This window comes from Tachysurus fulvidraco, chromosome 14 (genome assembly GCF_022655615.1).
Source record: "Tachysurus fulvidraco isolate hzauxx_2018 chromosome 14, HZAU_PFXX_2.0, whole genome shotgun sequence".
In the NCBI taxonomy this organism is placed as follows: Eukaryota; Metazoa; Chordata; class Actinopteri; order Siluriformes; family Bagridae; genus Tachysurus; species Tachysurus fulvidraco.
In genome coordinates this window covers 19,678,863-19,692,521 of record NC_062531.1, presented here as the reverse complement: position 1 = coordinate 19,692,521, position 13,659 = coordinate 19,678,863, and the positions used below count along the sequence as shown (strand labels likewise).

The window sequence follows — 13,659 nt, the reverse complement described above, 5'->3', positions numbered from 1 at the left end:
TCCGAATTTCTTAAATAACTAACATTAAGCATATGTATATCTTTAAAAAACATTTATTGAAAATGAATTAATTATGAAAATATTACAGTAACTGTATAAAAAAAAAAAAAACATCCTTGGTACCACAATAAAATATATGGAATATTATAGTTTTCTTCTTTTCTTCTTCTTATTATTATTATTATTATTATTTAAAGCAAGCCCATGACTAAAGAAAAATTGGTATTTTTTCTTGGAATTAAAAAAAAATATCCCTGTTAACATTTGTTAGCATCATCTTGCACACTCCAGCCATTTCCAAATGCTGTAATCGCCTTTCACTGGCTGAGTATCCTGATCTCTTTAATCCTATCAGAGCTATCGGCTGAGGTGGCGCTTTTCTTGAGGCTTGAGGATCATCGCCACGTTAATGCTGCCATGATACAAATCTCCAGTGAAGGCTCATAGTCATTCAGCTCAGGCTAATCCATAGACCCTATAAATACACACTGTATAATGCTTTGAGTCCGTTTGCACTAGTTGGGCTCATCGATTGGTCTGCGACAATAAGGACAACAGTTATGCTGGAGAACTAATAGTTCGTAGTCCTCACTGTGGAACATCTGTTGGAGAACCAGAGGAAGAGCAGAATCAGAGTGAAGTACAAAAGGAGAAAAATGAATAAGAAACAGGAAGTGAACTAAATATTGTGTGACGAACAAAGAAAAAAAAGCAATTGAGGTCTGACAGATTGATTTAATTTGCTCATTTACTGACAGGCCCCTGTGGTAAAAAATAAAAAACAAAACATGCAAACACTGTGTGTGTGTGTGTGTGTGTGTGTGTGTGTGTGTGTGTGTGTGTGTGTGTGTGTGTGTGTGTGTGTGTGTGTGTGTGTGTGTGTGTGTGTGTGTGTGTGTACCTGAAAGCAAGTGGGACACATGGTAATGCTGACATCGGGCAGGAGAGAGCGATAGTACTGCCACCGCAGAGGCCTGGGCCAGCGCTTAATCAAAACATCTCTTCTTGACATGGAGCTCAACACTGCACGACTGACCACAACTGGAACAAACTCACTGCCCCCCTGCTGTAAGACACAAGATGTTCAGACACACAGACAGTAGTAAAGCAGAGATGTAACAGAATAGATACAGAGACAGGATAGGAATAGCAGGCACACTATTCTGTTTTTGGCAGAAATGTTTTCAGGACATCTGGTTGAATGTTGAGGTGTACATTGGGAATGTTAAACTTTTTTTTTGCTTTCATGTGGCAGTCAGATATAAAGCTTGCAGAACAAACAAATTGCTGTGCAATGCATTCTTAAAGTCTTTATTCATTCATCCTTAGTAACATCAGGGTCATGGTGGTTTAAATTAGGCAAGTAGCTTGTGGGATGCAGAACCAAAAAAAGTTCACAGGTACAAACAAAAATAATAACTGTGGGATTAAAACCCCCAAATAAAAAACAACATTCATCAAGATTCATGAACCGATTCTAAATTCAAGTGATGTAGCTGAGGCTGAGGCACTGTCCGAGCCAGAATTTACACAACATGCTGAAAAGGCTGACATTTCTATTACTGCTTCTACAGGATTTTATTTCACAGTGCTTTTCAGGGGTCTCATCAGAGGACAAGACAGTACAAGACAGGACAGGATAGGACGGGAAGAGGTAAAGGACAGGACAGGACAGTGAAAGGTAAAGGTAAAGGTAAATGTCAGGACAGGGCAGGACGGTGAAAGGTAAAGGTAAGGTAAGGACAGTTAAAGGACAGGACAGGACAGGACAGGGCAGGGCAGGGCAGGGCAGGAAAGGAAAGGAAAGGAAGAAGGAGGGAAAGAGGGATGAATATTTGGAGCACTTTACTGATACAGATACTCGCTTTGCATTATATGCTGATAGTGAAGAAGGATTGTTCATTAACCTTGAGAATATATGCTATGTAAAGATCAAATGTAAGTTTATACACATTTATCTCTCTCATTGTGAATCTGTAAATATTTCTCTCACCTCAAAACTTAGCTTGGACATGAAGGGATCTTCTTCAGAATGTTCCACATCATCATCCAGCCTTAGCAACTGACTATCTGCAACAAACACACAGTTACAGTGAGCTGCAAGAGTACACACAAGACTTTTGGCTGCCATCCGTTTCAAATGGTTTGACACATTGTCCTAAACCTGCTCATCTTCACACTCTGCTACAGTATATTCTCCCTTGCTCTGTTTCATACAAAATTATAAAGATTGTACAGCACATTCTCTGCTCATCTTTGTATATGGATGGTAAAAAAGTGTTTTGTAAATAGTAGGAAGTAATAAGGCACTGTAAATATGATGAAACTTTAATCCCCATAGAATATGTGGCTTATTCAAAAGCCTAAAATGTAGAATTTTATCTAAAATGTCCCTTAACATACTTGAGGAACCACATCACGTTATTCTAATTCAACTGAATTTAAGTGTCACATTTGATGTCCTTCATTCTACTTAGGGAAGAGTGCGTAAGCAGAGCTAATCCAGCGCCAGGGATTCTAATTCACTTAGCTATAACCGTGCATACGCCCTTTTGCATACTACTTATTTAAATACCCAATATACGTGTGTGTGTGTGTGTGTGTGTGTGTGTGTGTGTGTGTGTGTGTGTGGTAAAATGTTACCTCCTCTGTTCATCTCCTGCCAGCGGGTTGTCTTCTTTTCCGCTCGAGGAACTTCCAGGTCAATCAGAGACACTGCTTCCTCATCGGTGATCCCCTCCTCTAGATAGAACTCCACCAGAGGAAGGACTTCTAAACACACGGACACACAAACACAATTTATTTAGTGTCTATACAACAAATCTAATAGTATTCCATAAGGATTCAAAAGGATAAAGTGATCCATTTAAATATTAACGAATTTGGGAACGGCCCCTTGCTTTGACAGAGAGACATATGCTGGTCACTTACCGTAAGAGGAGGCAGAGTAAATAAACGGTTGCCTGCAGTTGATGCAGACATTGCCCTGGTTGTTCAGCAGTGGGTTGTGGGTGGAACAGCGGTAACACATTGGAATTAAATCCTGAAAAATATAAACACACACATACATACATATACAGAAGTTAATATAAGCGAGGCAAAATTATTATATACTGTATTATAGCAACATACACACACACACACACACACACACACACAAATAGAGAAGTTAATATAAGCAAGGCAAAATTATTATATACTGTATTACGGCAATACACACACTGATGAGCCACAACATTATAATCACTGACAGGCAAGGTGAATAACATTACACCTATCTTATCACGATATATTAGGCAAAAATGTTTCCAAAACGTTAGGCCTTGTGGGGTGTTCCCAGTGTGTAGTGTTTAGCCTGTAGAGGCTGTGAGATACTCTGGACAATGTTCTGCTGAAAACATGGAGTCCTGGGATTCATGCAGATGTTACTTTAACGTGTAGCACCAACCTAAACTTAGTTGCAGCTCAAAGCCACCCCTTAATGGCAACCATATTCCCTAATGGCATTAGACTTTTTCAGCAGGATAAAGTTCCCTGCCATTGTTGAGGAACATGACAAAGAGTGGAAGGTGTTGCCTCCAAATTACCCATATTTCAGTCTGATCGAGCATCTATGGGATGTGCCAGAAAAAAGTGTGATCCAGGGAGGCCCCATTTCACCAACTACATTTATTGTGGATTTCAATGCCTTGATGGGTCTGAGCTGTTTCAGGCAGGTGGTTTTAATGTTATGGCTCATCAGTGTATTAATTGAGATTTAGCCACAGAGTCTAATAAGAACTACATGTATGTAATGTAACATTTAATGACACACGCTAGGTCACGTTTCATTTAATTATATTTAAATACAAAAAATATATAAAATTTGATTTTAAAATATGTCATAATAAAGAATGCACTAATTGATCAGATCTGCTTTGACACAATAGCAATTTGAGGAATAAGAAACATTTTGGTAGACAGGATCTTAAATAATGTGAATCATATAGTTAGAGCACCTGATACTAAGAGCACACACATACACACCTCGCTATCACGGTAAGGTTTAGAGCAGACAGTGAGTGAGCTGAGCTCCATGCTCTCCTGGAATTGAGATGGGATCTTCAGGCCCTGGAGCTTCTCAAAGGCATGCCGTGCCACCTTATAGGCCCCCAGTGCCTTACTTTGTTTTGCTAATGCATACAGGGTATAGCTGTCCTGTCCGTTAAGGATCAAAGCATCAATCACAGCATTTCACACCCAAACAACAAATCAATACTAATGCCCAATGTCTGCCATATAGATCCTTCTAAACATTTATAACTATTATAAAAGAGGATAAAAGTAGAAATGTAAAACTGTAAATGGGATCAGTGAGCAATATGTAAATTATGTCAGTCTCCTGCTATTCTTAATTTACAGCTGGCTACACAGGATTTTTCTTATGGGTACAGAAAATACACAATACACACACAAGCTCATATAAATGAACTCTGAAACCCCACCTAAAAGAAGAATTATTATTCAGAAGAATACCGTATGACACTAAAGCTATTGTTTCGACTGTATATGATGGACATATAATTTACAGCCTACTTCCCAAATGCAGGTCTTCAGTTTACAGACACACTGTTTAATTCTAGATGGTGGAGGGAAGAGGAATCTTGAAAATACCACAAATTGTGATAGATTGTGTATTTTTCAGCACCATAATCTTCTCAATTATTACGTAAGACACAATGCAAGTTTACTTTAAAAAACAAAACAAAACTGGGTAATATACATTTTTCTACATTTTGTTGTTCACTGGTTTATTTTCCTTTCAATCTTAGTGTTTCGTCTGCTTCATTCTCAAAGACATTAGTAGCCCACCTACCATGACTGGGCTAAACCACTGAACATTTAGGGAGAGGGGTGCCAACAGGAGAGCGATAACAATAACTCAAAATATATAATAGCAATTAGTGAAATTAGAAAAAACTTAAATTAAATAACCAAATAAATTACCAAATTAAAAAAAGAAACATATTGGTACAATCTTTGAAGGCCCCTGTCTGTTAGCACGCCTTCTGCATCATCATACAGTATTCTGTTGCTACTGTCCCATAGTCTCTTTTAAGTACATTTCAATTTGTTTCTAATTCCTGTCACATTTACTGATGCAAACAGATGGTTGGAATTCCTTTTTTTAAGAAACAGCCCACCATATTCTCTAAATTCAGTGGCCACTTTATTAGAAACACCTGTACATCTGTTCTATACAATTACGCAATCAGCCTATTATGTGGCAGCAGAGCTTTGCATATTTGCCAGTGCATATACAAGATGAAAGCTGCAGTTAATATTCACAGCAAACATAAGAATAGGGGGGAAGTGATCTCAGTGATTTTAACCATGGCATTGAAGTTGGTACCTGATGAGCTGGACTGAGTATTTCAAAAACGGCTGGGATTTTCATATTCAACAGTCTCTGGAGCATACACCAAAAAAAGTTGCAAAAAAAACAAACCCAATCCAGTGAGTGGCAGTACTGCAGGTACTTAATGAGAGAGGATAGAGGACAATGGTTAAAATGGATAATGTAACACAAATAACCACTTTTAACAAGTGCGGTGAGCAAAAAAGCATCTTAGAGTGCACTTTATCAAACTTTGATGTAGATTGGCTACAACAGCAGGAGAGCACTTCAGGTTCCACTCCTGTCAGCCGAGAACAGGAATCTGAGGCTACATTGGGCTCAGACTCACGCAAACTAAATGGCTGAAGAATGGAAAACTTTGGTTGGATAATTGCATGAATGAGCAAGAGTACAGATGTTCCTATTAAAGTACCTAGTGACTGTATCTTCTTGTTCTTACTCTACTTGATAGGCAGTGTGTGAACATTCCATGTAGAGGTGTATTAGGCCAAAATCCTTCTAAATGAAAGGCCGTTGAAAAAAAACAGAAAAAGAGTTGACATTTCTAAAATCTCTTTCGGTAATTAATTTGCTTCATGCCACTCACATACTCGGGGTAGCACCATGAAGGGAGTACAAGCTTTTTCTTTCATACCTCTTTTCCCACTGTACCACTTTCTCTCAAATCGTGTCTCTCATTCTCTACATTGTCAAATAGGGAGCAGCTGCCATATGTTCATTCTCTCGGCGTCATGAACATCTGGTAACTCAGGAGAAAAGAACTAGAAGACATCAATAAATGAGAGAAAGAGAGAGAGAGAGAGAGAGAGAGAGAGAGAGAGAGAGAGAGAGAGAGAGAGAGAGAGAGAGTAAGAAAGAGAGAGAGAGGCACATACAGTAGAGGATGTGCAACAGAGATAATGATAGATAGAAGAGAGAGGATGTGTGAATGAGACAGAGAAAAGTGAGATATTGAAGACAGGTCCAAATGCCAATTAAATTATAGTGGCAAAAATTGTAGATCTAAATTCATCTTTAGCCTTCACACCGTCACGCTTGCCTGCCTGCACACACTCTTCCTCTGTCACTTTGATTCAAACTGGGTAAAAGAGACGCACTTTCCTGAAGGGTTTCATCACTTATACAGTATCACTTCATCAGAATTCTTAAATCTAAAGGTGATGTGAGAAGAGTTAATATGCATTCAGTTCATGACTCAATCAACTCTCTCACTCTCACACACACACACACACACACAGACACACACACACACATACAGGAAAGAGTAGAGTGTATTCTAAATACTTGAATATCCTTGATTCAAGTGAGCACTTATTAAAAGGTCGGTACATGATCAAGCACCCTGCAGACGTTCAGGGCTGCTCGATCTGTACATGTGTTTTGATAAAGGATACACTTTGGAGATGCCCAGAGGAATATCTTTGGTCAAGTTGTGGAAAAGGAATCTCGAGAGGTTGAAAAGAGTCTCGGGCATGTTTGAACTGAAGGGCTCGACCTGAAACAAAGACACACAAAGTTTTAAGCAATTGCTCACAGATACCAAACATACAATTTCCATATGTACGCATTTATCTTTTTTTTCCCTATACTGTAATATTTAATCGTTCATAATAAAAAACATCTCCACAGCTCTGTTCTGCTTGCACAAAGACAACATTATAACTGCACTAACAATGTCTATGCCATCATCCGTATAACCCACAGTGTTAACTTCTCACAGGAATAATGAATATACAGCACCAACCAAAAACCTACCACCAACTCAATAACTAGATAAATGAGTTCAATCACTTATGCAGTAAACTAGAGCTGCCAAAAACATCTAATTCTATGCTGGATTTCTCATTAATATGACACTGAGCATTTATGTAAAATGGTTAGTGAGAGACAGTATTCAATATAAAATGTCCCTTTTTTTTAATCAGTTGCACTTTCCAAAAGACTACACGAATGGAAATAAGGCAATGCTGGCAAAGGGAAACCCTTTCAAAAACAAGATGAGTCATTTATTTAAAGAATCAAATCATTTTAGAGACATGATGCTGTGTTGCCATGTGTGGTGTAAGCAATGACTCACTCCAAAGTTAGGACAAAATCTGGATGTATCTGCATGACAGTTAGGATTTGCCAAGACTACATAAAACATTAACATACAGCATAGTACTTTAACAAAATTATTTATAAAATAGAGAATAAATATTATGACCTCATAAATATTCATGAATGGTGTTCAGTGGTTGCTTCTCTAACTAATACACTCCTTAACCAACCACTGACTTTTGGTGGATTTTGTCCTCTAGGCAGAACTGCAGGTTTGCCATATCTTTCTATTTTTATTCACATATTTAATGGTGTTCTGCAGAATACCTAAACTAACTGATACTTTTCCTGATTGATTTCTTGTTCTATGGTCTATTTTTTCTAGCATTGTGATACAGAAGTTCATTTCAGTTCCAGGTTGTAATAATACAAAATGTAGAATAGGTCAAGGAGGCCAATACTAATAGGTCAATACTTATGAAAGGCAGTCTATAAAATATTATCAAGTTTTTCCAACTTAGACAGTCCCTAAAAATACATGTTTTATATATATATATAAACAAAAAAAACTAAATTATGTTGTATTTAAAAATAAGATAGAATAATCCAAATGAAACTAGTGTGGAGATGAAGGGATAACAAAACAGAAACAAATGTGTTTTTGAGTCATGACGGCTTTGATGTAATCTTGGAATACAAGCTGTAGTTGGTGCTAAACTTGAGTTCATTATGATCAGGCTGGAACACAATCAACCCACTCAAAAAAGTTACAAAATATAACTAAATAAAATCACAGAGGTGGTTTTCAATGTTTGAGGAAATTCATTTGCAGCAGATGATAAAGTGGTTTGGAGAAGGAGAATCACCATGTAGCGATGAATGGAGTGGTAGACATGGTAGAGCTCAGCCAAATGCTGAAAACTGTGGAACTTCTTCAACATCTCCTCCCTCTTCTCCTCATTATCTTTAGAAATAAATAACACAAGTGCAAACACACACAAGTCATTTTGAAAGGAATGCAAACACTTAGAAGACAAACAGACATTCGTAGAAAAAACACTGGTGAATGATGTTTAGTTGAATACACACACACACACACACACACACACACACACACACACACACACACACACACACACACACACACACACAGACACACAGACACACAGACACACAGACACACAGACACACAGACACACAGACACTCACCCCATGCTATATCCAGACACTGCATGGACAGCATCCAGTAGTAGTATGAGGCATCGTTGAATCTGCTCTCCACAACAGCATTGTGGGTAAGCTGCTCCAAAACCTTGACAGCCTCTGCTTGCCGGCCAGCCTTGTGGAAAGCTGGTAAACAAAGAGAGGAAAAAACAAGAAGTGAAATCATTATATATTAGCAAGCAGTGAGGTAAAGTAAGGTAATAAAAAAAACTAAGCATACATATATATATATATATATATATATATATATATATATATATATATATATATATATATATATATATATATATATATATATATATATATATATATATTACACATACATACACACATACATACATATGTACATACACACACACACAAGTATATGCATTTATTCTGGTGAAATTTTGTGGAATGTTTTTGCAGGTCATCCCTTACATGCAGTCGCCCTTTGCTGCAGTCCCTGAACTAGCTTCCTGGAGCTCTCCGCAGCTGATCTGACACACTGACCTTGATGAACGCATGTTCCACACTTCCAACTCTGTCTTCTTCTTTTTCTTTCGGATTTTCCCCTGTTAGGAGCGAATCATCTGAACAAATCATCCTTTTCCACCTTACTCCTTGGTATTCTCTACTCTTGCACCAAATACCTTCATGTCCTCTTTCAACACATCTATATATCTCCTTTTTTGCCTTCCTCTTTACCTCTTACCTGGCAGCTCCAACATCCTTCTACCAAAATAACCCTCCTCTGTACATGTCCAAACCATCTCAATCTAGCCTCTCTGACCTTGTCCCCAGAACAGCCAACCTGAGCTGTCCCGCTGATGTGTTCCTTCCTGGTCCTGTCCATCCTCGTCACTCCTTAAGAGAACCTCAACATCCTCATCTCTGCTACCTCTATCTCATGTCTTTTCCTCACTGCTACAGTCTCCACATCCTGTACTGAACACTCAAAATCTTTGGTTAGATAGTTTTGTATTTTACTAATAAATACAATTTTATATTTTTCTTAATATCTCAACATAAACAGGATTTCTGTAGGTATTCTCAGAGCTACAGTGAGTCCAACGTCTAAGAAGAACTAGTGAAATTTTTTGCCAATTAATTACAATTTCTTTCATTGCAAATTATATTAGCAGCGATCACTGAGGTGAAAAATTGAAGCTTAGAAATAGATTGTAGTAGTTGGTATGTCCCCATGTTAGATCCATGTTTCAGGATCATTTGAGCACCTGGTTAAATAGAATAGACTCAAGGGAAATTTGACATTTTGTAAATAAAATCACAAATGATTCTGTTTATATTCTTGTATAAGGTTTCAGTTTTTTGTATATGTACAGTTTGTGACAAAAATAGAAATAATTGGGGGAAAATGAATTTTCAGTGTGTCAATAGTATGAGCAGCCAGTTTTGATCTCTTGGGTTCCTACGATTAGTATTTGTGATCTCCAGATTGTTTGGAATCCAAACTGTTCTGTTGTGCTGCTCAGGAGCCACAATTTGGATATTCTTTAGATTATCACAAATCTGCTATGATACGATATGATATTATATGATAAAATATTTGACCATGTTTTACTTGGTATTTATACAGTTCTACAATGATGTACAGAATTCAAGGGGTTCATCAAGTAATTGATTTTAATTTTATCTAATCACATCAGAAATCATTCAATGCAAATAAGATTTAAGCAAAGCCTGGCAAATATCCTTAAAGAAGATAAAAAGATTGTAAACAAAAAAAACAAAAAAAAAAACATGGTTATCCATGTGGTGTATGTTAACTTCAAATATACTTCAGTTTATTCTTAGTGCTTGTGTCTACTTGTCCTTTAATCAAAACTGCTGAAGAACCAGACAAAACAAATTCAAGGCTCATTATATTAGCTGGAGGGGAAAAAAAATCGATACAAAATAACTTGAAAGAGCAGTTCGAAGGATGAGACTAAATAAGTGTCAGTTATGTATGAATGTGCTAAGCAAAATCTTTCACTCTTTATTTGCCAATTAGTGACAAAAGGCCAAGCTGACATTAAATTAAATTAAAATGTGAATTCCTCAAAAAGAAGCACTGGTGCTAGTTCAGTGAAACGTTACAGTTGTGTGTATGAAACTAAAAAAAGCATTAAAAAACAAGCTATTTTACCAGATTCGGGACAAAATCCACTTTGCTATAACTATACATCATATCTCCTGTCATTTTTGATACTAGCATGTGGCTACTTATTTAAATCCAGCCTGAGCTGATATTCAAGCTGTTTAGCTTTAGGTGTCAGCTTTAATTTGACAAACTGTCTGTAGAAGTGGCTTCTAAAGACTTAGAAGCCACTTAAAAACTCAAATCACTCGATCATTAATTTCACAACCTCAAGAAGAGAAGCTGTGCTGGTCAATCCTGCCATCAATCTTTGGACATAATACCCTTCATTAATCAGTCTAAACAGGGATTTAGTCAATTATCTGGAATGACATTCATATTTGACCAAAGTCTTCCCTAGAGTTTGTATATGGAAGTAATAAATTCCTCCTTACTGCTCTTCTCTTTCCAGCTGCCAAGCGTTACACATGCAGGGAAGCGAGCCAGACCTCTCTACCTCACCCACACGCCAAAAGCAATTTGTACTTAATGCACACAAGTTGTACGTACCTCCGCTCTTAAAGCCTAATCTCTGCTGCAACTCAGTTCACAGAGAAAATGAGAGGCTATTAGCAGATGTCAAACAGAGTCGCACTTAGAAACACGAGCAGGATTGAGCACCGAGTTCCCTCCTTGCTATCTCAAGCCTTAATGAAACACAGCTTTACAGCAACGTGACCCCTGCCATGGCCCCATGTAGGAAGCCTTTTTTAAGGGTCAGGATCCATTAGCTGCATTTTGGTTCGAGGTGCTTTAGTCGGTCATTTATCACGAGAGATTTGACATGGCTGGAGTGAGGCTCAGCTCCAGTGGTTTAGAGGAAAGTCTGTGATAAACACAGGAGGTGGTCCTGAGCAGCTGAGAAGAATTCCTTGGTTAATGAAATTGAGTGTGTGTGTGTGGTATTTAGTCTGAAGACATCTCTGCTTCGTTGGGCTTGTACAGCATCTCCCGCTGCCAATTATAATCAGCCGAAGCACAATGGTGGATTATGACCAGAAAGATAATCAGTGCGGCATAGAACAATTCACATTTCTGTCTCCAACAATATAGGAAAGAGAGGACTTCCAAAGCTCCCACACTCTGTCTCTTTTTTTTTTCCTGAATGTAATGTGGACATGTAATTATAATCCAGAGCACTTGCTGAATAGGCTATAAAAGATGTGGAAAAAAGCCGCTGTCTGCAAGAAACAAGTGGAAGCAGTTGACTCACCTTTCTGGGCCTCCTCAAAACGGTCATTCTCAGCAAGCCACTGTGCGTACGGAACATACACATCGTCCTTGTACTGAGGATGCTTCTCGACAAGAGAAAAAGCCTGTGGTGCAATGGTAAAAACACGAGTTAATTACTTTTTATTGCCTGTTCTGGTAACACAAAATAGGTTCTTTGCAAAGTTTTTCAGTAGGTAGTTATGTGATGCCTTTGGACTTTAGCCACAGAAACAATGCCCTAAGCTTGTTAATTGATAAAATAAATAACTTTCTGAGAATACTGACAATAAAAAATGTTTAGATACTGGAATTACACATGCAAACACATGCTGGTGTACTAAATGGAGATCATGGAGAACATAGGGAGCTTTTCCAATTTGCATTTCTACAGATCCTGGCATTTTAATGAGGATGATGGTGTAATGATGCTTCTAGGCTATTAAGGTGTCTTGAAGTGTGTTTTATTCCTAATTCTCCAGAGCAAATTGCCAACGATTACAATCTTTATATTAGTGGCACATTAGTGTTAATTTATTGTTATAGGTTACATTTATTTCCCAAAAAACTCAAAAAAGCTATAGGCAGTAATTCTCTCACCAGCCACTCTTCAGATTACTACAAAACAAATGCAGCTTGTCACATTAGTTAGAAGTGAAGAGACATTTTGTGTCGTTACACAAACTTACATCCTGCTAGACTTTCCAGGTTCCATCTCGCAAAACAGTTACAGCTTAAGCTACGCTCACACATGCAGAGATTTTACTATTAAGCCAGCAGTAAGTGTTTCTGCTACTGGTTGCCATAGAAATAACGTTGATCAGTCGGTAGCACAACTAGCATTTGAATTGACAACAAATCATTTGTTTTACAATCGAATCACTCACAACAAATCATTTTGTTGACAATCAAATTGATTTCTTGCCTCTCAAACGAAACATTCTGAAAGGAAAGCATTTGTAAAATAAAATAAGATTCACCAGTGTATGTATATTGCCACAGATCACATGCAATGTCTTGACTGCTTTCACCCCATTGATAGTCACTGCACGAGTCACTCTATATTTTAATAAACATTTCTTAGCTTTGTTGTATCACTGGACACACACTTATTTAGTCACCAAATGTTGCTGTTGCTCATGATGCCAGAAGTCGGCAGAAAATGAATGATTTCCGGTTGCTTTGTTGCCGAGAGTCGCTACAGTATATGCGTGAACTTAGCTCAGACGCTATATGATCACTGTTACTGACACTGGAGATTTCTTTCAAAAATAAGATAAATAAATAAATGTCTCCACACAGAACGCTTTAACAAATATTAATGAGCTTTTAAAAATCTGTTTATGTGAGAAGTCCACTTTTGGTTATTGCCTCAGAAACTATCAATTTATTATCCTATATATATATATATATATATATACACACATACATAAATTCAGAATCATCGGAGCACAACATTTGAGAACGTTCTATTTTGGACACCCTTAAACACGTGTGTAAAAGCAGTCGTTAATTAGAAGGTAAGTGAGTTAATTATCAGTTAAGTCGTTTGTAAGCAGCACATAATTGTACCACAGCAAAACTAGAAATTCAAACAACATGTTATGAAACACATTTGGCGACTGACAAAGAGAAATTTATTGGACCAGCTGTCACCCGTCCACCC

General features: G+C 37.6%; 1 protein-coding gene across 1 annotated transcript in view; it reads right to left on the bottom strand.

Annotated features, from left to right (window-relative positions):
• Positions 1-152: 152 nt before the first annotated feature.
• ift122 (intraflagellar transport 122 homolog (Chlamydomonas)) overlaps positions 153-13,659 on the bottom strand; it is a 38,357-nt gene continuing 24,850 nt past the window's right edge. Inside the window, exons 20-29 of the mRNA XM_027166887.2 lie at positions 11,998-12,100; positions 8,648-8,788; positions 8,305-8,402; positions 6,793-6,893; positions 4,027-4,192; positions 2,932-3,043; positions 2,644-2,772; positions 1,994-2,070; positions 902-1,066; positions 153-602 (exon numbers count right to left, since the gene is read on the bottom strand). Of these exons, the coding sequence (XP_027022688.1) occupies positions 516-602; positions 902-1,066; positions 1,994-2,070; positions 2,644-2,772; positions 2,932-3,043; positions 4,027-4,192; positions 6,793-6,893; positions 8,305-8,402; positions 8,648-8,788; positions 11,998-12,100 (1,179 nt within the window). The 3' untranslated portion in view covers positions 153-515. The remainder of the gene's footprint in view (positions 603-901; positions 1,067-1,993; positions 2,071-2,643; positions 2,773-2,931; positions 3,044-4,026; positions 4,193-6,792; positions 6,894-8,304; positions 8,403-8,647; positions 8,789-11,997; positions 12,101-13,659) is intronic.